The 23,298-nt window shown below is 46.4% G+C and overlaps 1 protein-coding gene across 2 annotated transcripts in view; it reads left to right on the top strand.

The window, feature by feature from the left end:
• Positions 1–23,298, top strand: part of TECTA (tectorin alpha) — a gene marked incomplete at both ends in the record, with an annotated part of 67,340 nt that overhangs the window by 17,104 nt on the left and 26,938 nt on the right. For both annotated transcript variants that reach the window (XM_080930396.1, XM_080930395.1), the window contains 5 exons: positions 2,698–3,268; positions 5,080–5,672; positions 6,915–7,488; positions 12,738–13,339; positions 21,611–22,172. In XM_080930396.1, coding sequence (XP_080786522.1) covers positions 2,698–3,268; positions 5,080–5,672; positions 6,915–7,488; positions 12,738–13,339; positions 21,611–22,172 — 2,902 coding nt within the window. The remainder of the gene's footprint in view (positions 1–2,697; positions 3,269–5,079; positions 5,673–6,914; positions 7,489–12,737; positions 13,340–21,610; positions 22,173–23,298) is intronic.

The raw sequence follows: 23,298 nt of genomic DNA, 5'->3' as shown, positions 1-23,298 counted from the left end.
TAGCTTAACTCTACCTAAGAGGCAAATGACCCAACTCCTTGCTAACTGTAGGGCAGTTTCTTTCTCAGGCCTCTTCACTACTCCTACAGTCTGAAGGTTTATGCCCTAACCATTCCTACACTGATGTTCTATTAGTAAATTCTCATGGGGGTGATGTTAGAAGATGGGATGTGGGGGAACTGATTAGGTGATGAGGAAGGATCCCTAGTGAATATGATCGGTGCCCTATAGAAGTCCATAGAAAGCTAATTTTCCCTTCCTACCACACAAACGCACATCTAAGAACCAGAAAGCTGGCATTTACAAGCACTTATCTGTTGGTATTCCTATCTTGGATTTCTCAGCTTCTTGAACATTCTGTGGTTTATAAATATTGTATTGCAACTCAAGTAGGTTAAGACACAACACTGGTACCAGGAGTGGGGTGTTCACGTGAAAAATACCTAAAATAAAGTAGTAGTGGCTTTGAAACTAGGTAATGAGCAGAAGGTGTTAAAAGTTCTGAGGTAGAAACTAGTCAAAGCCTACATCACTGTGAATAGACTGAACAAACCATTAGGAATAATCCTGTTAAGGGTCAGCTTCTAATCCTACCTAAGGTATTTATTTCAGTAAACCTTAGATCAGTATCATTTCCAACTCAGAATGTAACAACCATATGGAAGGTAAGATTGCTGAAACCAGGATGAGTCTAGATCAGCCTGGAAAGTTGATATGCATTTTAAAGTCAAGCCCACCGAGGACTCTTACAGTACCAATCATTCTGCCTCAGCTCTTGAACATGTGCATCTTCAGAAGCTAAACACTATGTGAAGATAAAACCTGAATCTCTGTTAGAAGCACGCTGTTCACATCCTCTAGATAACTGGGATTCACTCTCGACTCTCCCCCCAGTTTTTAGTCAACCACAGGAGAGACTGTGCTGCAAGGGATAATTGAGCAAGCTGAACAACTTGTTTCTCCCACTTTGTGTCTGGTTTAAGGTTTTATCCTGAGCTTTCTTTGGGCCCTGGCAGCAGCTGTCTGCTTGGGCTCCTTGCTTCTCATCTTGACTTAGTTTGGCAAGTACTTCCTTCCAGCCAGGATGAGCCTCCTGAAATGCAAAGCTGCCCATGTTGTTTCTTCCTTTACAGCCCTTTAGGGGATCTCTCCCTAGAGAAGAAATTCAGTTCTTTTTGTGTTGTTTTGTTTTTTAACATGGGTTAAAGGCCCTACAAGGTCTGTTCTCAAAGTGGAAGCCAGAGTGATTCTTTCAAAGTGGAAGTCAGAGCCTGTGGGTTCTTTGCTTTAAATATCCTCTTGGATCAACATTTTGCTCAGAGCTAAAGCCAAAGTCCTATCTTGTTCAGGCTGCTACCCTGCCTAATACCTGCTCTTGCTTGCTTAGCTCAGCCACATGGAGACCCTGATGGCTACAGCACCCAGAACCCCGCCCCCACCACCACCTTAGGGCCTGCTGATCCCTCCTTGGAATCCCTCAGCCCAAGGCTCTCTCAGACGTCACCTTCCTATGGAGCTGCACCTTGACCATTCGCTTACTGTTGTAAACTTCCTTTCTGAACATGGGGATCTGCAATCCTCACTCACGCATCATTGCATATTAGACGCCTTTTGTTTAGACAGTGGTCAGTCTCTAACCAAACTCTAGATTCCACAGGGCAGAGAGTTCTGACCAATCCACTTGTCGGGAACCCTCAACTCTTAGAACATTGCTCAACACCAAAGACGCCCCAGGACTTAGCTTGTGTCTTCAGCTTCATCTCTGGCTACCGGTTCCCTGAAGTCTTGGATATCCCACGATTTCCCCCACTCCACACCGTTAATCCTCTCCCTTTATTCTCCTGTCCTGGAATTCTCTGCTCAACACCCACCCCGGGGGGCCTTTCTCTGGCAACTTGAGTTTATCTTTGAAGACTCAAGTCAGATTTAACTGCTTCTAAAAACCTTGTATGAGTCCCCAAGGCTGGGTTAAGTGTTCATTTTGTTCTCCCATCGCACCCATTGATTCATATTTAAAACTGACGACTATAAATATCTGTTTGTACTCCTCTTCAGTAGGCTGAAAGCTCCTTGAGGAACAAGGGTGAACATTATTTCTTTAACCCTACTCTTCTCAGATCCTGGCATAGTGCTTGGTACTTAGCAAGTATTTAATTCAGATTTATCAGTGTAGAACAATTGAATGAAGGTGGTCACAGTACAATGTGCTTAGAGTAAGGAGGCCTTGGGCAGCCTGCAAGATCAGCAGCATACTAAAGGCAGTACAGCCATGTTTCACTGGCAGGAGGGTCAGTGGGTACAAAGGGCAGAGAGGGGGGTCATGGAAAACACGCACCATACCCTAGACTTAATAAATCGTCAGAGAAATAAAAAGGGAAATCAAAGGGATCCACTTCTCCGTCAAAACCTTGAAGTCAGCCTCGAGCCAGGCAAGAGGGGTGCCAGCCAGCTAGTCCCCAGAGGCACGCATGGTAATACTAGAACTATCGGAGCTATCCGGCTCAAATACCCAATGCCTTCTTGCCCACAACCGGCCATTACCGAAGCATCTCCCCAGACATTAGCCACAGTAAGAGGTAAAGCCATGGAAGCCTGAAAACTTGGGTAATCATTCTCTCCTATATAGTTGATCAGCTATCCCTTGCCATCTTTCGCCGGGCCATCTGCTCACCTGCCTTTTACTGTTACTGTTGGCAGGTTAATGACCTAGTGACTTCTTTGCCCGTCACCTTAGAGTTGGGGGCAGTGAAAATCTACCAGAGTGGCATGTCTACTGCTGTGGAAACAGATTTTGGGCTCTTAGTGACGTTTGACGGCCAGCACTACGCCTCCATTTCCATCCCAGGCTCTTACATAAACTCCACCTGTGGGCTTTGTGGGAACTACAACAAAAACCCCCTGGATGACTTCCTCCGCCCAGATGGCAGACCCGCCATGTCGGTGCTGGACCTAGGAGAGAGCTGGCGTGTCTACCATGCTGACTGGAAGTGTGGCTCTGGCTGTGTAGACAATTGTACTCAGTGTGACGCGGCCACCGAGGCCCTCTACTTTGGTTCAGACTACTGCGGCTTCCTCAACAAGACGGATGGCCCCCTGTGGGAGTGCGGCACTGTTGTGGATGCCACAGCTTTTGTGCACAGCTGTGTGTACGACCTGTGCAGTGTGAGGGACAATGGCACGCTCCTCTGCCAAGCCATTCAGGCCTACGCCTTGGTGTGCCAAGCCTTGGGCATCCCAATTGGAGACTGGAGAATCCAAACTGGGTGTGGTAAGCTGTTGTGCCATCCTATGAAAGATGTTTCCCATGCTGGGGTCAGGGATAGGATTTCAGGCCTCCCCCTCCAGCACCTGTTAAAGAATCAAGGTTCAAGAGTGAGAGTGGTGTTGAAATGTCCCAAATTATATAGAATGAACTGCGAAGAGAACTTTACTTTACCCCACCTGGTGTTGTAACCAGGAAACAGGAAATATGTGACTAGTGACTAGAGGGAACCCCATTTTGGGGACAGCAGCCCAGAGCTGAGCCAGGGAGAGTTGCTGCCACCGTTGGAGTGGCCGTTGAGGAAGTGCAGAAGCTAGCCTAGGGGACAGAGTCTGCCTGGGGATATGGCTTTCCTCCCATGTGGAGGCTTCTGTCATGGTTCTTAGTTCCTTAGCTTGTGGGCTGTTTGTTCTGCAGCATTTCACCTAATCTGTCAAGAGAAAGGGCCAAGAATGGGAAATATAGACTGTCAGTGAGGAAGCCCTTTTCTTGCATAGCCAGGAGTGGTTAGGAGACACCTTACTTCCACTTGTGGGAATAGCCAGGTTCTTCTACAACAGGCTTTTGGACAAAGCTTTTCCACACTCTTAAGTGGTCTGTTTCTTTCCACCCCACTATTCTATTTAAATCTCCCCTTTTCCTACTTAGATAGAAGCACAGTAGTAACTTGTTTTTTCTTGGTCCTGGGTTCCCTTCACATGAGTGAGGTTATAGACAGTTGTGGTCCATCTTCCTTCATGTTAGTAAATAGACAATTGCTGTCCATGCCTTTGAGAGGCTGCGGAGGTGAGATTTAAACGTTTCCCCTGAATTCCAAGGCTAGAGTGAGCTTCCCTCCGCAAGAGTGGGTTGGATTCACATAAATCACCAATTCTCAGATTCAAATCTCAGCATTTTGGTCACACTAACCAAGAGACAGTATGTCTTCCTTGCTGTGTGACTGACTGACCAGCCTCTATTATACTCAGAGCAGACATCTCATAATTCACATTCAAGGTGAATATGGCCTCTCTTTGAGCCTTACATAATCCAAGAGCATCCAAATTGCCCAAGTAAATTTTTATGAATAATGGCTGTATGTTTTTCCTAGTGGTTCTTGTCTTGTTACCCACCCACCCCTCTCTTTTCCTGGGATGAATTATATTTAATTCACAGCTGGTTTACTAGGCTTATGCCTGCCGGATTCAACCAGACTCAAACATTTATGTAGAGTTGAACAGTCTTAAATAAAAGAAGCAAGCTTCTAAGGCATGGAAGGCAGACTGCGCCCAGCCAGCTTCCCAGAGGAACAGGCACACGGTCTCTGCAGATCGCTCATTTTTAATGTCCCAGGAATTCATTTCCACAGTCTGCCTTGGTCACACTCAGATATTTTAAGTGCCTCCTTGTTTGAAATTCCATGTCTTCAAATTGCTCCTCTAACGGGTACAATTTTCATTTCTCATGAAAGTTTTATTTCCTTCTAAGAATGGGCCATGCTCTTTAAAACTCAAGGCATCTCCTATGTCCTTGTTGGAGGATTTGAAAACAGCTCTATGACTGTGGACCACTAACTATTGAGGAATAGGGCTAATCTAGCAAAGACAGACAACCTCAGGGTGAATTTCAGTGAGTTCAAGTTTAGGTAAACTCTCATAGCCCCGGCATACAGAGAAAGAAGCAGTGTCAATACTTACAGGTGTCCCCTGTAAGTGGCCACCTGACCTTCACTCTGGGGCCTGCATGATATGGGAGTTTTTATTTTCTCCCAACCGCTGTGCTGGTTGGATTCAAATCTACTCACCTGTGACTGAGCTGTCTTCCTTTCTCCGCACCAGCGTCTGCCGTGCGGTGCCCAAGTTTCAGCCATTACTCTGTATGCACCAGCAGTTGCCCCAACACCTGCTCGGACCTGACGGCCTCTCAGAACTGTGCCACGCCATGCACGGAAGGTTGCGAGTGCAACGAGGGTTTTGTCCTCAGCACCAGCCAGTGTGTTCCCTTGCACAAGTGTGGCTGTGACTTCGATGGCCACTATTATACCATGGGGGAGTTCTTCTGGGCCACGGCCAATTGCACAGTGCAGTGCTTATGTGAAGAGGGAGGAGGTGTCTACTGTTTCAACAAGACCTGCCGGAGCGGGGAGGTGTGTGCTGTGGAGGATGGTTACCAGGGCTGCTTCCCCAAGCGGGAGACTGTGTGCCTGCTCAGCCAGAACCAGGTGCTACACACATTTGACGGCGCCGCTTACGCATTCCCATCTGAGTTATCATACACGCTACTCAAGACCTGCCCCGAGCGTCCTGAGTACTTGGAAATTGACATCAACAAGAGGAAGCCCGATGCAGGGCCTGCTTGGCTCCGGGGTGTTCGGATCCTCGTGGCTGACCAAGAGGTCAAGATAGGAGGCGTCGGGGCTCTGGAAGTCAAGGTAAGATTCCTTGCTTCCTTCGGTGGAGTGACAGAACATCTGGCTTGGCGTTCTTCCTCTGGCTGTGAGCTGATTCTTAAAAAGGACATGGATCCCACATGGTGGCTTTTTCTTTTTCTTTTTTTTAATGATTGACCCGAAATGAGACTCTGTAGCAGGTGGAGAAATTGAACCAGGTTGGAATTCTCTGAATTAGATAGCATGAATTCCACTGTCCATAAGAACAAATCCTTACAAAAGGCTATGTGCCAAGCTAAGCCTGTCCCCTGAAATAAGGTGTAGTATCGCTTCTATCACACAGCTATCAAAACCAAGGCACAGAAGTGTTAAGAAACCTCCTCTAGGGACACACAGCTTCAAAGTGGGATTTGATTGTGAGGAGGCTGGTGGCTGTCAGTATGCACTTGGTGCTGTAAGATTCCTTCCTTCTTCAGGAAGAAGGAAGCTCATTGGCACAACGCAGGGTGCATGCCATGCTGCCTCCTATCCGTCTGGCATGGGCTAATATGCCCATGGCTCATTAATTCTGGAAGGAATCTTGGAAGTCCATTAGAGCAATGTTTGATTCCACAGAAGGTGCCAAGGGGCTAGGTGAGGGTCCTGCGGCCGATTTGGCAGAGATGAGGTGGTGCCAGGAAAGGGCTTTCCCTTCTCTCAGCTGAAGGGAACTGAGTGGCATTTGGAAAACAAAAATCATCTCGAGGTGATTACAAGATGTATGTCTACAGAAGGAAATGGCTGTATTCTCAGTCCCTTTAGTAAACGGACAGAGATCAATCTAGAAAAGGAATAGCAGGAGATGTGGATGGACATCGGGACTTTAGCTCTCCTCTATGCATCCCATAGAATTTCCTGGGGCACAAGAAAATTAAAACTTGATGGCAGAAGAAGGATCCAGAAAGGTGTGGAGGAAGGGCACTCACTGGCTGGGAAATGGTGCCTGAAGAGAGATTGGCAGCAGGGGTGGGTGGGTGGGGGTATCACCCTGAAAGATGAGTCACTCAGAGTGTTTGTGTGGGACTAGCTTAAGGTCTGGGACACACTAAAATAATGAGAAAATGGGTGCTTCAAAAGAGAGAAACAAGCTTGTGAATAAACTATTGGTGTTTGTGTGCAATTTGCACACACCATCAGTCAGCTCCTAGGTATTTTCAAGGAGCTGACTCTGGCACAGAGCTGGTCCTACCCAACCTCAGAATCACTGAGTCCCTGACAGCACTGTGTTTGATTTTTTTTTTCCAGCTAAATGGTCAAGATGTGGAATTACCCTTTTTCCATCCTTCGGGGAGGCTGGAGATTCACAGAAACAAAAACAGCACAACTGTGGAGTCCAAGGGCGTGGTATCTGTCCAGTACTCGGATGTGGGACTGCTCTACATCCGGCTGTCCACTGTGTACTTCAACTGTACTGGGGGCCTGTGTGGCTTCTTCAACGCCAATGCCAGCGATGAGTTCTGCCTCCCTAACGGCAGGTGCACGGACAACCTGGCGGTGTTCTTGGAGAGCTGGACGACATTTGAGGAGATCTGCAATGGCGAGTGTGGAGACCTGCTGAAGGCCTGCAACAATGATTCTGAGCTGCTCAAGTTCTACCGGAGCCGCTCTCGGTGTGGTATCATCAACGACCCCTCCAATAGCTCCTTCCTGGAGTGCCACGGGGTGGTCAACGTCACCGCCTACTACCGCACCTGCCTTTTCCGTCTGTGCCAGAGTGGAGGCAATGAGTCAGAGCTGTGTGATTCTGTGGCTCGCTATGCCAGTGCTTGCAAGAATGCAGATGTGGAGGTGGGCCCCTGGAGGACCTATGACTTCTGCCGTAAGTTAGGGCTGCACCGTGGGGCAGCTAGGGCTGGGGAAGCGTGTTCTATCATGATCTCCTAGTCATGATTTCTCTCTTAGTGGGACTGAGCTCAACGGGGGTCTGATTGCTTGACTTCAGTCTTATTACCCCAAACTAGGTTACTAGGCTGTTTCTCACCTTAATTTTTTCATCTCTCTCTCTCTCTCTCTCTCTCTCTCTCTCTCTGTCTCTCTCTCTCTCTCTCTGTCTCTCTCTCTGTGTGTGTGTGTGTGTGTGTGTGTGTGTGTGTGTATGTGTGTGTGTGTGTGTGTGTGTGTGTGTGTGTGTGTGTGTGTGTGTGTGTAGGTGCTATTGGAAGACAGAGAACATCCAACACCTTGGGCTAGTATTACAGGCCATTGTGAGCTTCCCAATATGGGTACTGGTAACCAAACTCCAGTCCTCCACAAGAGCAGTGCATGCTCTTCAGTGGCAAACCATCTATCCATCCCCTCCAGCCTTATCTTTTGAGACAGTGTCTCTTACTTAATCTAATGTTCACTGACTGGCTAGACTCACTAATCAGAGAACTTTAGGGATGCGCTTGTCTCTCAGTGCTGGAGTTATAGATACTTAGGCTTTTTTATATGGATTCTGGAGATCTGAACTGAGGCCTTAAAGTTTGTGTGGCAGGCACTTCATCAACTGAGCCACCTCCAAAGTCCCTTCTGTTCATGACTAAACACATAGTATCTTTTCACTGTAGAGCAGTTAGCCTTCTCATTGATTGGTGGTTTTATCTGCAGAAAGCTCACACACCAGGTTAAAGGACCAGAAACCTTTGTGATGGCTTCATGGGTACCTTCCCCTTGGACAAAGAAGAACACCATTCATTTTGGTAGGGCTCAGTCAACTGGGGACCTTTTCAGGTTGTTGGAGATTAGCATTTCTCCCTGGGGCCAGCCTGACAATGGCCATTAAGACAGTCCCATGTACTTGGCTCTTCATTTTGTCCCCAGAGTATGTGATCCCTCTCAGCAGGGCAGTGGTAATACTACTAGTCATTAGATAACTCGTGAGCAGTCAAGATACCCAATACTGGCTTATCAGAAGCAGCAGAAGGGGAAAGGAGACGCTGAGTGTGGAAGCATTCAGCTGAGTAAGGATGGTTCAAATGCCTCACTTAATCTCACTAAAAACTTTGGCCTAAACCATGAAGGCACCAAGTTCTGATTCTGTGTTTCTCTCTGCCATAACCCACCCTAAGTTTTATCGTTTAAAATTTTTTTAATAGTTTCAAAGTGACACAAAAATTCTGAGCATTCCTATGTAGTCACTACTCAGATCAAATCTGTGATATACAGTCTATCCCTTCTGTTTCCTCTCCACACGTCGACCCACCATCCACACAATAATTTAGCAGGAATTTGGATATAGCATGGCCCTTTCGTCAACCTCTGATACTGTGACCAATGACATAAAAGTAACCAACTTACAGAGAGAGCAGCATTAGTTTTGGTGCAGGGTTTCTGCTCAAGGGTTGGTTCTGGGCCTGTGGTGAGCATACAGTATAGTGAGACTCATGTGGGCAAGCCAACCTGTTCATTGCATGAATAAGAGGGGGAGGAAAAACTAGGTTCCCACTCATTTCAAGGAGCATCCCTGATTTCCCAAAGACTGTGCTGGTGACCAAACCTTAACATTTGGAGGACATTTGAAATCCCAATCAATCAGCTCTCCCCACTGGTTCCTCAGTAAATATTCTAATATAGTGCAGACACACACACACACACACACACACACACACACACACACACACACACACGTTTACATGTTAATGCATGTTTCTTTAGTGCCCTGTAGCCCATTCAGCTGCCTGCACAGGCTCCTTGTGCAGACTAAAGCTTTATCCAGCCTGCCCCCTTGTGGGTGAGGCGCATGCTTATGTCTAGGCCAAGGCATGGATGGAATGCCTTGTCTGTAAATTTTCTGCGTGTTTTCCTTCTTACAATGGAAAAGCAAAGTGTGGGGAGGTTTTTGGCATGCACCTCTGCTTCTGTCTATCAAAGTCTCTGTTCCGGCTCAGCACCTTCTGTCGGTTTTGGTTTGTGTTAAATTGTGTGTACTGTGGTTACCAACTCCCAGGCTTCAGGTCCAGTGCTGCCTTGTCCGCTCCTCCAGCCAGGGATCGCCATCCCACTGCAGGCGAGAGCCCCCTCCCCAGTCTTTCCCACCTGTCTCAGTTGATCCTCTCCTCTGCTCATACCTCCTGCCTGCCTCACCGCATCTCAACATGCGGATTCTAATTGTTTAAGGTCCGATAGTTCATGTCGTCTAAAACATATGTTTGGTGTCAGACTTGTTCTGGTGTTTGACCTGTGGGAACTTTTAAACTGACCCCTCTCCTTTGTGATGCCTCTGTTTTGCTTTCCGGCACTTTCTTACTTTCTGATCAAACAGGAGGGTCACGTTTATCTCTGAATTCTCTGCTCCCTGGGTGGCATTCAGCCTCCACATTAAGGGGCCCTAATTCCTTGGGGTGAGGAGTTTTATGGAGGTCAGTATCGAGGCATCGGTTATTGTTTTTCAATAGGTTCTTTCAACAAAGTTAAACACACACAAACATACACACTTGTGCACACACATACACATATGCATATATGTACATACACACACTAATACACACATGCATACATACATACACATATACACACATACAAATACACACACATATACACACATACACATACACACGTATAGACACACATGCATACACACATACATACTATACACACATACATATACATACACACATAAACATATACACACATACACACACATACACACATGTGTGTACATACAACATACACAAACTCACACATACACCTCTTTAAACCTCTGAATTGTGAACTTCAAAAATCCAGTGAGTATGTGGCAAGCCTGGTGGCTGTCAACTTGGGAGAGGGTAGTTATGTTCTTGTTGAGCCTTAGCTTCCTTCAGAAAGGACCGGCAGCAGATGCCGTGAGTTCTGAGGCTCAGTCTTTTTAAAGTCACCTTCAGCAGGAGAGCTACTCTGTTCCTGTTGACTGCCATACTAGTGGGGATCTTGAAAGACTTCCCCAAATCCTCCTCTGTGCTCTGTTTTCCCACACTGCCTTTTTTCACTCAGCCTTACTAAGGCTGCTGACCCTGCTCTCACACCCAGCTTTCTGGCTGGACTTCACACATAGCATGGGATTGCCAAATTCCCTGTCCCAGATCTATGCTACTGCCGGGTCATCCTTTTACACGATGATCTCCTACCTGGCAGGGAATGCTTATAGGTTGTTTTGTATTGCGCAGAGCATTATGGGAATGGCTCTTCCTCTTTCTGAGAAAAACATGTTACCAGGTCCCATTCAGGCCAGTGGAGTTGAGGCATCTCATGCAGGTGCTGTTTAAAGCAGGGTTTTGGCAGAGGTAGCCACGTGGAGCGTGGTTTCATTTGGAAGAGGCCAGGCTTAGACCTGGCCTACCTGCTACGTTGGTTCTTTTAGCTCTGTTGAGAACGACCAAAGTGTGCATACTTGATCAGCCAACTGAGTATCGAGGGCATATTATGACTGGGTCTTAAATAGATTAAGTGACAGCTACAAACCAGGAAGAGTATCTTCTTTGAACTTGGAAACAGACAGCCATGCTCTCTGTGTTTGGACATTTTTAGCCAGCCCTCTTCTTGGCAGAGCCAGCTCCCCAATTAAGTAATTTCCCAGAGTGATTTCAGGGGCAAGGGAAAGTTTTACAACCCCACATCTCCACGTTCCAGACTCCCAGACAAATCCAGACAACACAGTAAGTCATAAGCAACAGCCATTTAAATAAGTCATGTTATTTGCCTTCCCCATAAACCTGCAGTCAGTGCTATGGCATTCATAATTTAGAGACAAGTGTGAAAATCCCTCTCTCCAGACATATATAATCAGTGTTGAACTAGCCTTCAACTCCAAAGCCGTATGGTATTGCAGTCAATGGAAATGAGTGAGTCCTTCAGCCTAGAGGGGAAAAAGAGACTGGCTTTCATTCCTCGGCAGAACAATTGAGTTGGTCCTCATGGGTAGAACTATTATATCCATGCAATTTATCTCTCTGTGGTGTCCTCCATGTCCTTGGATTGTAAGACACTGCCAAGGAAGGATGTTATGTCTAAGAGCAGAGAAAATCCATGAGCAAATCTTGTTTACCTAGAGGGACGGGGACCTTTGCCGATTGTTAGAATGCACAGGCTTGCAGGCAGACTTCTGTGCTCTTGGATTTGGTCCCGGCTCCTGTCAAACTGTCACCAGCCAAGGCATAGGGTGAGGTGGGTTGCTTACCCAGAACCTCATAGAAAGCCGCTCATGTAGAGACTTGAGCCAACAAGGAAGGTGGCTGGAACAGCATGTGACTTTGGAAAGAAATGAGAAAGAATCACAAGACTTGGCTTTGAAGGGGGCTATGTGTGTGAGGAAAGTGTGAGCAGAGGCAGGGGGATCACCACATACAGAGAATGATGAGGAGGTGATGGTGACCATAGGGTACCCAATGCAGAGAAAAACAAGACTAAGATATATTGGACCAATGCAATCTGCTTAAGAGAAAGATGGTCTAAAGTAGTGGAGGGGGGCATGGTGTTCATTAATACTCTACTGTGGACTCAGCATATTAAATTATTGATCCTACCAGGTAAAAATATGGCTACTGATAACAACAACAATGACAGAAACAACAACAACAACAGGGAAACCAGAAGATACTCACAAGCCAGAACTGAGAGAGTAGCATCCTCAGGTTTCTATGGACACAAAGCAAGTGTTTTTGTAGCACATCACACACTGTTTCCAGAATCTAAGCCAAGGCATCTGTTTCAACCCCTGCCTGGTTATCAGGTAGATATGTTGTGAGGATCTCCCACATCCTCACCTATAGAATAATGATAAAGAGGGCTGTCTAAATCCAGATGGCTGAGATGAGTCACACAAAAAGGCCTAGGAGAGGGTCCGCATTTAGCAGGTGTTCAGTACTGGGTCATAGACAAAGAATCTTCTGCATATAAGATCAAGTATAGAAATGGAGCCTGGGAGTGTCCTCTGACCTTGGGTCATGCCAGTGAGGGTGACAGTATTCAATTCTATGGTTTCCTTGAGCTTATTGTCCTACACAAATATGAATCCCCATATCCAGTCACACAGATGTGCACAAACACACATACTTCTGTCTCTGCCTTCTGTTCATTGTTCAAACTTGTCTTCTCTTTGACCACCCTCAGCTCTAGAGTGTCCGGAGAACAGCCATTTTGAGGAGTGTATGACATGTACAGAGACCTGTGAGACCCTGGCCTTGGGCCCCATCTGTGTGGATAGCTGCTCTGAGGGATGCCAGTGTGATGAAGGTTATGCCCTGCAGGGCAGCCAGTGTGTAACTCGGAGCGAGTGTGGCTGCAACTTTGAGGGGCATCAACTTGCCACCAATGAGACCTTCTGGGTAGACCAGGACTGCCAGATCTTCTGCTACTGCAATGGCACAGACAACAGTGTCCACTGTGAGACCATTCCCTGCAGGGACGATGAATACTGTATGGAAGAGAACGGCTTATATTACTGCCAACCTCGTACTGATGCTTCCTGTATTGTCTCTGGCTACGGCCACTACCTCACTTTTGATGGCTACCCTTTTGACTTCCAGACTAGTTGCCCTCTTATCCTCTGCACCACAGGAAGCAGATCAATCTCAGACTCTTTCCCAAAATTCATTGTAACAGCCAAGAATGAAGACCGGGACCCATCTCTAGCCTTGTGGGTGAAGCAGGTGGATGTGACCGTGTTTGGCTACAGCATTGTGATTCACCGGGCTTACAAGCACACGGTGCTGGTAAGTAGTGAAGGCCAATTTCCAGAGTGGATTCAGCAACTGTGAAGGTAGCATCCCGGGCCAGCTGGGTGCTGCTGAGCAATAGTGGTACAGAATCCAAAGGCAATCATAGTGTGTTATGAGAGGGAGGCCTTGGGGGGAATATCTTAGTTAGGGTTTTACTGTTGTGAACAGACACCATGACCAAGGCAAGTCTCATAAACGACAACATTTAATTGGAACTGGCTTACAGGTTCAGAGGTTCAGTCCATTATCATTAAGGCAGGAACATGGCAGCATCCAGGCAGGCATGGTGCAAGAGAAACTGAGAGTTCTACATCTTCATCTGAAGGCTGCTGGCAGAATACTGGCTTCCAGGCAGCTAGGATAAGGGTGTTAAGCCCACTCACACAGTGGCACACCTACTTCAACAGGGCCACACCTTCTAATAGTGCCACTCCCTGGGTCAAGCATATACAAACCATCACGGGGATGTCTGTTGCATTTCTTACAGATCAAGAAACAGGTTCAGAGAGCAAAGGATTGACAAAGTCACAGGCACCAAAGTGAGAGCAGAGGCAGAGTGAACAATACACCTGAGATCACAGTAGGACACATCACCGAGGGCAAAGAGCTAGATTCAAATCTAATGTTGGCAACCACTGTGTAACCGTGGGCGGTCCCATGGTCTGCTAGTGCCGTTGTTCAACTGTGAGGAACTGCACGCCCAGGCTGTGACACTAGTGCCCTCATTTGCCATCCCCTCTTTTGAGGTCCACGTGGCACCGGCCGTCTCAGGCTTCCTGATCATTTCCATTCTCCCCATTGGCTGTCATAGCATCTGAGTTCCAGAGTCTTGCTCACATTTGGAACATTTGCAGGGCTCACCACACTGTCTTTCCTCACCAGGACCTCGGGTCCCTTCTTCTACCCTTTCTTCCATAAAGTCTTCTTTAGCCATGATGCCAAGAGTGTAGATAGCAGCTCCCATGGCAGAGCAGCCCTCCCCCGACTCACTGTCTCATCTAACTGAGCCTGATGGCTGACACCAGCCAGGTACCCAGTAAACTCTAAGGAGCTGATTCACAGACACTGATTTAGGGAATGAGCCTTCCTAATGTGGACCCCACAGGCCTGTGGTATACTCATAATCTCCAAGTGGACTTCTTGGCGTCTTGTAGACTTTCTCTTTTAAATGGTGAAATAAAGTGGACTGAGCTAAACACAACAGCCTAGAACTACCCGAGGATCCCTCCTGGTTTCTCTTCTTCCTGAGAATCTGTTCAGCTTTGACACAGAGAAGGAACAGCTTCTAGGACTGCTGCCCTTTTACAATAATTGGACAAGCTTAGTTAGCATCTGAGGCAGCAGCCTTGGTTTGCTGTTAGTATGCTTTTGTTTTTTACAAAGAGTCTCACTCTGGTGCCCAGGCTGGACTGGAACCGTGATCCTTACACAGTGACATTTGTCAGGTGAAAATGAAGTAGCATCATGAACCCTTTCTTTTAAGACTCCTATGAGTTTCCTTTAGCAATCTGAGACACTGAACAGGCAAATGTGCATGTCATGCATATAGGTGTCCATGCCTCTCTAGGTGTGTGTGTGTGTGTGTGTGTGTGTGTGTGTGTGCCTGTTTGTCTCTGTGTATGTGTCTCTGTGTGTGTCTGTGTTTCTGTATGTGTGTCTGTGTATGTGTCTCTGTCTCTGTGTCTGTGTCTCTGTGTCTCTCAGTGTGTGTGTGTGTGTGTGTGTGTGTGTGTGTGTGTGTGTGTGTGTACGTGGGGGTCTGTGTCTGTGTCTGTGTCTGTGTCTGTGTTTGTAAACCACAGATAGACATTAAGTATCTTCCTTTATTGATTTGCACGGTATCTTGTTTCCGTTTTTGTCTTAAATGCATGGATTCTCTGCCTGCACATATGTGTGTCTATGCACCACATGTGTGCCTGGTGCCTATAGAGGCCAAGGGAGAGCAGTGGTCAAATCCACTGAAGGAGAAGTTACAGACAGTTGTGAGCCACCATGTAGGTTCTAGGACTTGAGCCTGGGTCTCCTGGAAGAGCAGCCAGTGCTCCTAACCACTGAGCTCTCTCTCCAGTCCCAATTATTATTTTTTGAGACTGGCTCTCTCCTTGAGCCCAGGACTCACCTTGGCTAGATTAACGCAAGTCTGCAACTCTCCCGAGCCTTCACCTCAGTGCTAGGTTTCGAAGCATGTGCCTGGCATTTCATGTAGCCTCCAGGAACTTGTGCAGACACACTTTACCAACTATGTCACTTACCCAGCCCCGAGATTAAAGTTCTAGCAGACGTCTGTACAGTTGAAGCCTCTCAGTATAACACTGTCCGTCCCACCTTCATCAGAGGTTAGAGCAAAGGTATTGTTCTTAGTCAGAGCATTACCTCACTGTTCTCTGCTGTTCCCCCATCTGATGCATTCCCACCCACCCTCAGGTTTATACATTTTCATGCAGTTAATTATCTCCCTGATATTCACCATCCTTAAACTTGGTTGGCCTTTCAAGGTTGTTGGATGTTGTCCCCCCGTTAAAATACATTTATCTACTGATAAGCCTTGCCCAGCTGCCTGACAGCTTGTTCCACTTCCGCCTTACCTTGCATGCTCTCAGCGGTGAGGCTGCACAGGTTTTTGTGTAAAGCTCTTCCTAGTTATGTGCACAGACCACTGGGTTCTCCTCTTCATTCTCTTTCTATTGCTGGGATAAACACTGTGACCGAAGGCAACCCGGGGAGAAAGGGCTTCTGTGGCTTCCATCCTCCACTCCATCATTAGAGGAAGCCAAGGGAAGAACTCAAGGCAGGAGCTGACAAACAGGTCATGGAGGACGGCTTACTGGCTTGCCTAGCTTGATACACATGCATATATATGTATGTGTATGTATGTGTGTGTGTGTGTGTGTGTGTGTGTGTGTGTGTACATCATCACAAGGCTCAGGAACAGCAATAGACCCTCTTACATCAATAATTAATGGAGAAAATGTTCCACAGACTTGCCCATAGACAATCTGATGGACACTTTTTTTTTTTTTTCCAGTTGAGGTTCCTTCTCCCCAGATGACTCTAGCTTGTGTCAAATTGAAGAAATCAGACAAAAAAAAAAACAAAAAAACACTAGCAGCATATTCATGACTACTTCATGCCACCTCTCTCCTTCAGAGGAACTAGTTCTCCATTGTTTTGGGGGCGTTAACGTTTCTTCCCTTCCACTGTGGGGTTAAGCCCCATGGAGGGAGGCCACCATTCAGGCAAGTCCCGTCTGTTAGCCTCATGAGATCCACGAATGGATGAGAGCCACAGAACTCTCTGCACTCCGTTTCTCGGTATCATGGCTTTCCTTCCTTTTAAGGACAGTCGTTTTTGGATATGGGGTCCACTTAGCCTACATGACCTCATCCCATTGTGGTTATGCCCTTAACGACTGTTTCCCAGTACAGGCTACATTCACAAATACCACTCGTTAAGGCTTTAGTGTATCTGGGATACAGGATGCTACTCACAATAGGGGCACTTAGAGAGAAACAAACATCTAGGATGAGGAGATAAAAAAGGTAGGAGGAGTCTGGGCCAGGACCCTTCTTCCTAAGTGCCATGCTGGGAACAGAGTCGACAGCCTTCAAACTCCTGACAAGAAGGCCAAATTGGGATGTGCTGGAGGCTTTTTTACTTTGTGAGCCCATGGGATAGATTTAGCAGTTACTTTGAATTATTAATATGCATTACAGGACCTGCTTATTCAGTGATTTGCATTTGTTTCTCCTATGATGTTATTATTAGTCAGCATAGCTGAAGAATAATGGCTGTCATCAGGACAGAGTGGGAGAAAGTACAGGGCCAACTCTATAGCCCAGAGCCCCAGGTCACCACCAGTGAGTGCTCTTAGAGATGGAGGGTGACATAGGAGTCACTCGCTGGGACATGAGATTCTTCCACGGTTCTGACCTTCTTGTGCACTGAACTGTGCTGCAGGAAGTGAGAAAATCAACAAGGCTAAATGAGACTAGAAGTAAACATGCCCTCTATCGACCAGACAGGACGACTGAGGGTGAGCCGCAGAAGGTTAGCCACTGTAGGGGGCACTGCAGTAGCTGGGGCTCTGCTGGGCACAGCCTGAGCTGGACAGAGTTGCTCCCTCCCATGTCACAACCCAAGACAGCAGCAGCACATCCACACCCTTTGTGTCCAGGGAGGCCTCTGGGCCTCTCCCACACTCTTACTAGCCTTCCAAGCTTCACTTGTGTACAGTTTGGTTCAACAAGCAACTATATACTAAGACATAAAAATTTTTTAAAAATTGTATGTGTGTATGTGCACTCGTGTGTTTGAATGTAAATATATATATTCCCCAGCATGTATGTGGAAGCCATAGGACATACAGTATTGGATGCTGGTCCTTAAATTCCTCCTTGTTTGAGATAGTGTCTCTCATTCGTCATTGGGTGCACCAGGCTGTCTGGTCTGGAAACATCTATAGGTTCTTCTGCCTAAACTTCTCATCGTCCCCCAAGAATGCCAGATTAAGGACATGTGTTCAGCCTTCTGTGGATTCCTGCGATTCGAATCCAGGTCCTCATGGCTACATAGAAAGTATCTCCTCAGCCAAAGAAGGCTTTACACACGCCATCAAAAAACGAGAACAGTAAAATAATTAAGCACGGTTTCTCTCGTAAGAAAGAAACAGAGTCTGATGGGAGAGACAGACCTCTTAGCGGTTAATGTCAGTGTAATTATGAAGCATGCAAGAATATTTCATACAAAGGGCCCTAAGACAACACAAGTTGTCTTGGTCTGCCTTAGGGCTTCAGGGGTGGTGCGGGAGAGGGCTTCTTGGAAGTGAGAATTCAAGTCCAAACCCGAAGGAGCCCATATGTCAGGAAGAGAATGAGCTGAGAGTACTTAGGTCAGGGAAGAATCAGGGCAGGCCTGGAGAGAGAGCAGGGTGTGGGGTGTGAGGCTGAAGCCAGCAGAAGGAAATGGGAATAAGTTGTTTAAAGAAACTGTCACTGAAATGCCAACCGGTGATCTCATTTCCAGCAAAGGCAGCACTCCTGCCACACCTTTTACATCTATAGGTCAAACCAACACCTTAACGTGTGTATATATTTGTATCTGTTCTGTGTGTACACAATTTTTTCATTCTTTCCCAATTGTGTAGTATGGCATTGTTAAGATGGAACTATATCGTGTTATTACAAGCAACTTGAGGGCGGTCATACAGGTCTGTTTATCACTTTGATATTGCCCCAAAATATCATCTCCACAGCTAATACCCGAGTTACACACATACACAGACACAGACACAGACACACACACTCTCTCTCTCTCTCTCTCTCTCTCTCTCTCTCTCTCTCACACACACACACACACACACACACATTTGCACAAGCAAGCAACAACAACCAAAAAAACTAAAAATGCTTTTTTGTATGTTTATAATGTGTTGGGCACTATTCATGGCCATTCTGGGGCATATGTGGTTGAAGGTGGCTGATGGACAGACAATATGTGTAGGTTTTATGGAAATAGAATTTCAGTATTTTACAGAGAGTCTGAAACATGCGGGGAATTGGTATCTTTAGGGGTGATAGATCTACCTGCCTTTGGATTTGGAGGTACTTACGTATGTACGTACACTCACCCACAGCCATCTCTGTGTCATCCCCTCACCCTCTGAAGTACCCTTGTCTCCCTCCACCAAATCCTTTTGCAATATCAGCCTTCTGCTTCCTTTCATTGCCCCTCTCCATGGGTCCCCATGTCTCCATTCCTTATTCTCAGAGAGAATCCGTCAGGTCCGTGGGAGCACTCACAGGCAACAGAGATGCGAAGACCTGAGCTGGTCAGAGTTGAAGGATGTGCTTTCTTTCAAGGCTCTCTTTGGCAAGTGACATGTACAAGGTTTAATCCTGTTACTCTTTGCTTGGCTGGGGTGGTGTCTCCTGTGTGAAATCATGTAGTAAAGAGCCCAGATCGTAAGAAAGGTAAGCTGCGCTTGTCAGCAGAGACTCTGAGCTTTTAGTGTGAGCCTGACATCCTGTGAACTCTACTTCCCTGGTGACCTGCTTGACTGGGATTCCTTTGCACATGACCCACCTGCTTCTACTTTTAGTCCGGTTGGGAAAAAGAGCTGTGTCCCACCCTCTCTTTTTCTTCCTCCCATTCTTAAATTCTGCGTCTTAATGCCCTAGCGTTCATTCTCCCCAGCCCTGATGCAGACATCACTTCTCATTGTCCCTATGGACGTCCCTAACCCCGTTTGCCCTCTTCCCTTCCTCCTAAGTCTTCAGCCCTCACGTTCTACAGTCTTTCCCTCCTACCCACAAACAAGCTTACTCTAGACCAAAGCCCATCCCTCCCCCAAGCTCTCTCCCATCACTGCTCCCTTCCTAACAAAACTACTCTTGTGAGTCTTCTTTCTGGATCTCCCACTGGTTATTTTTTCGTGCAGTGTATTTTGTGATCCGACTTCTGATCTCAGTGTTCCATGTAAATTCTCCTGTCAACATCTTAGATAACTTCCCCTCACCCAAAGCTCAGCTGTCATGGGTCAGCCTTTCTGGCACAGCCTCTGCCTGCTTGACACCTACAATGAGGCATCTTTGACTGCAGTTTTTCCAGCCTCTCTGCCCTCAGATTCATCCTCTACTCCCAAGGATTCATTTAATGATTAATCATTAGCAAAGCACAGTCATCTTTTATTACGACCAAGATGCTCTGTCTTGTCTGGGTCTTTGCTTGGGGAATGCTCTTTGCTCAGAGTTTCCTTACCTTTATTCTCATTCCCCCTTGTCTCACCTAAACTACGCACCCTTTAAGACTCCATGTGAGTATTGTCATTGGTAGATCCCACTGCTTCTGTCCCTAGGCCGAGTCTGAGGCATCTCTATACCTACATCACAGCTTTGATCAACGATCTTGTTAAAAAGTTTGTTCAAGTTCTTGCCTTGTTATATGCAGGATGAAGGGGTCCATTCCTTGCCCCAGCTTATCACTATTCTTGATACACAGCAGTCACCACACTAATGTCTATAAGATGAATAGATTCTGCCTAGGAAAATATGCATGGAAACAGAGAAAAATGAGCTGAGTGTTGAGGAGGGAGAATTGACCTAGAGAAACCGCATAAAGGGAGGATGCCCTTTGGTATCTTGTAGAAGGTTCCTTAGAAGCAAACCTCAAGATGAGGTTTCTGAAGAGAGCCAGGAAAAGTCTAGGGGAAGAGATAAAGACTGACTTTAGATACTCCGATGCTGAATACTCTGAACATGACCTACATCGTGGAACTGGTCATCAATATGGGTCATTTGTTAGACTGAGGTTTCCTGTGTGTGGACCATGGTCATCTGACTTATCACTGTACCACAGCCACTGTGACTGGGGATGAGGATCCTTGTTGGGACAAGAATAACACCTTCCATACTTAATCATAGGAGACAATGGAGCTAGGATGGTATGCTTGGTTCATTTGGGAAACTAAACTGTGGAGCACATAGGAGGTCATAAAGAGACACATGGTAGATGTAATGGTTCCTGCCCTTTGGTTGCTTATGATCTTGCAGGTAAGACAAAAGCACTGATAGTGGGTCGTCCCTCAAGGCAAGCTGTGATGTCTACTTGGCGTTGTGCATATGTTTGATCTTGAGCCAAAGTAGAGGAGAATGTAAGACTATTATAGATATGGCATGCTGTGCTTGTTCAGGCAAGGGAGTGATGCCACTGAGCATGGTCTTAGACTCAGAGAATCTTGCCTTATTAGAGAGGTAACATGGGAACATGGGCTGAGGATGAGAGAGATGCTGATGGGTGGTGAGTGACCTGTCAGGCAGAGGAACCAACAGAGTGAAGTCATCCTCCAGGGGAAAAAAAATCCCAATGGAATTAATAAATTGGAGATTGCCTAAAGTAAATCCACAGTAGAGCTAGAAATAGAAACATAGGAGTTCTAGGTTTTGTTATTTTATTCTCAACGTTAATTGAATTTTTATTATCCTCCCATTACCTTAGAGAAAACAATTTGAACTCCTGGGGGAAAATAATGCTGTATAAACAGAAGGCATTGAAATGAATAGCTATATTAGTGTACAAAGGATAGTCATTTAAGTCTGTTCCAATCCTAATACTATGAGGTGACTGGCATAAACAGTGTTACACACAAAGTTCATGTTCTACCTGGGCAAGCTCCATGTGGGATGTATCCTTCAGGAGTCTAATGTCTAGGAGGACTGAGAAATGTTTATGCCATCTGGGCTTTTCTGTTCTTCTCTTTGTCTCTTACAGGTCAACAATGAACGGTTGTACCTGCCCCTGAAGTTAGGACAAGGGAAGATAAACATCTTCTCGTTCGGCTTCCATGTGGTTGTGGAGACTGACTTTGGCCTGAAGGTCGTGTACGACTGGAAAACCTTCCTGTCCATCACTGTTCCCCGGAGCATGCAGAACAGCACCTATGGCCTTTGTGGACGGTACAATGGCAACCCTGACGATGACCTGGAGATGCCTATGGGGTTGCTTGCACTGAGTATCAATGAGTTTGGCCAGAGCTGGGTGAAGAGGGACACCTTCTGCCAGGTGGGCTGTGGGGACCGGTGCCCATCGTGTGCCAAAGTTGAAGGTTTCTCCAAAGTCCAGCAGCTGTGCAGCCTGATCCCCAACCAGAATGCCGGGTTTGCCAAATGTCACAGCAAAGTCAACCCCACCTTCTTCTACAAAAACTGCCTCTTTGATTCCTGCATCGATGGGGGTGCAGTGCAGACAGCCTGCAGCTGGTTACAAAACTATGCCAGCACTTGTCAGACTCAAGGGATCGCAGTGACCGGCTGGAGGAACTACACATCCTGCTGTGAGTCCCCCTCCCACCTCTCTGTCTTCCTCCTCCTTGTTTCTGATGGGGTGGGAGGCTGGTCCTCCAGCTTCATAAACGTGAGGGCACACTGGGAAGACTGACTTCAGGATATGCACGTTGGAACTCAGCCCCACTACCTGAAATGGAAGGTGTAACCTCCTACAGTCTGCTTTCTTTCTCTGTAGAGAGGGCTCAACACCACAGACTTGATGGGTTACCCCGGAGGACGGAATGAGACCACATATCTAAAGCACAGAATATCACAGGCTGCATTTGAATTCCAAATACACAATAAAACTCGTCCCAGAGACTAACAGGAAGAGCTAGTGGTTCTCAACCTTCCTAAAGCTGTGACCCTTTAATAGGGTTCCTTGTGCTGTGGGGATCCTCAATCATAAACTGTTTTTGTTGCTACTTCATAATGATAAGAACCCCTGTGAAAGGGTCGTTTAACCCACAAAAGTGTCACAACTCACAGGTTGAGAAACACTGCTGTTGAACCTCATGGTTCCATACACACACACACACACACACACACAAATAAATAAATAAATGTACATATGTGTATATATGTATATGTATATATGTATATGTGTATGTATGTATATATATATATATATATATATATATATATGTCTTTGTAACTGTAGAAGATGGCAGAATACTAAAAGTACTAGAAAAGAGAGTTCAGTTCATCAATTCAAGCCTCAACTTGGCCATTAAGGATCAATGTAACCTTGAACGAACTCACTTCCCCTTCCTGGTGCTCAGCTTCTTCTCTGAAGAGCAGTCATAATGCCACCTGAACCATTTATGCACAGAAACACTGAAAGGATCAGATTAGGTCATTGGAATGCTAGCACATGATACACGTTAGGTGGTGGTGTTATTATTAATGACTCTCTGCTAAAATATCCCATCAGCATTGTTTCATTACTTCTTTACAATAATCTTATTAGACAAGGGGAAAAAATGAAATTTAGAGGAATTAAGTAACTTGACTAAGGCTAGACAATCTCAACGGAAAGGTCAAGATTTGATTGTGGCCCCATGCACTACACTAGCGGACCACAGGAGAGTTAGCTAGAGTATTTGGTTGCATTCAGCGTGTGCACATAGGAAA

Source organism: Micromys minutus (assembly GCF_963924665.1).
Source record: "Micromys minutus genome assembly, chromosome: 16".
Taxonomy (NCBI): Eukaryota; Metazoa; Chordata; class Mammalia; order Rodentia; family Muridae; genus Micromys; species Micromys minutus.
This window is presented reverse-complemented; position numbering and strand designations above follow the sequence as displayed.